Source organism: Triticum aestivum, chromosome 4D, assembly GCF_018294505.1.
Source record: "Triticum aestivum cultivar Chinese Spring chromosome 4D, IWGSC CS RefSeq v2.1, whole genome shotgun sequence".
NCBI classification, from domain to species: Eukaryota; Viridiplantae; Streptophyta; class Magnoliopsida; order Poales; family Poaceae; genus Triticum; species Triticum aestivum.
The window spans coordinates 465,227,003-465,228,196 of record NC_057805.1 but is presented as its reverse complement, the minus strand read 5'-3'; the positions used below and the strand labels follow the sequence as shown (position 1 = coordinate 465,228,196).

The 1,194-nt window shown below is 55.2% G+C and overlaps 1 protein-coding gene across 1 annotated transcript; it reads left to right on the top strand.

Moving 5' to 3' along the window:
- Window positions 1–49: 49 nt before the first annotated feature.
- LOC123098656 (uncharacterized) lies at window positions 50–986 on the top strand. The gene has a single exon (XM_044520705.1). It carries the CDS (start codon window positions 262–264, stop codon window positions 643–645), a length of 384 nt encoding a protein of 127 aa, XP_044376640.1. The 5' UTR covers window positions 50–261; the 3' UTR covers window positions 646–986.
- The last annotated feature ends 208 nt before the right edge of the window (window positions 987–1,194 follow it).

The window sequence follows — 1,194 nt, the reverse complement described above, 5'->3', positions numbered from 1 at the left end:
CTCGTCGCATACAAAAGACGCGTCGCGGAGCGCGCTGCTCCACCAGCCCGAGCTCCTCCGATGTCACCCACCTCCTCCACCTCGTCCATGGACGACCAGCCGCTCCTCCCCCTCGCCCGCGGCGACTACCGCCTCTTCGTCTTCCTCTAACGACACCACCCAACCACGTGAGGCGAGAAGAATCAGCATCGGGGCCTTGATCTAGACTAGAGCCGTCCTCGACCAGGATCCAAGAAGAGGGAGGTTTCCCACCGTGCTGGCATGTCGGCGGTGGTTGCGCAGGACGTGGCGCCGCCCATCGAGGCTGCCTCGGCGGCCGAGGTGGAGTGGGCGGCGTGCGCGTGCTGCGGGCTCAGGGAGGAGTGCACTGCGGCGTACGCGGCCGGCGTGCGCGCGCAGTACGCCGGGCGGTGGCTGTGCGGCCTATGCGGCGACGCCGTGGGCGAGGAGCTCGCCGCGGCTGGCGCCGGCGGAGGAGGATCGGCCACGGCGGAGGTAGAGGCGGCGATCGCGAGGCATGCGGCCTTCTGCCGGTCGTCGCCCGCAGCGGCCGAGCGGCTCATCGCCGCGGTGCGGCGGCTGCTCCGCAGCCAGAGCGGGAGGAAGCCGAAGGCCGTGGTGGTGCTCGAGTTCCAGGAGGCCTGAACCTGAAGCAGATCGAAGATCTGTTCGTTCAGAAGCTAGCTTAAAATTCTCTTCATCTACAGTACAATTCAGTATGCTTTCGTAATTTATATACATATATATTTAGTTTCTGAATACTATCTAGACGCTTAATTTGGAGACCAATTCTGCAATATCTTCAGCTTATTTGTGTAAATCTGATGACATGATGGAAGTAAAACCACATTGTAGATGACACGAGAAAAATGTATAAACGGAGCTGAGATCGAATAATTCCAATTTAAGAAGCGTCAAACTATTGAATCAAATAATGGCAAAGGTATTGCATTCCGGGTTTTCTTTGACCTGGCACTTTGGGACTTCAGGCTTTGCGGAATTTGGCATATGCCAGAGGCATTCAGACAAGCATGCCAGAGCATTTTAATAGCAGCTGTCTTTTTCTCACCTGCAGTTCTAAAATTTACAAGCAACAATAATGCAAGATTATACTCCCTCTGTCCCATAATATAAGAACGTTTCTGACACTAGTGTAGTGTTAAACACGTTCTTATATTTTGGGACAGAGGGAGT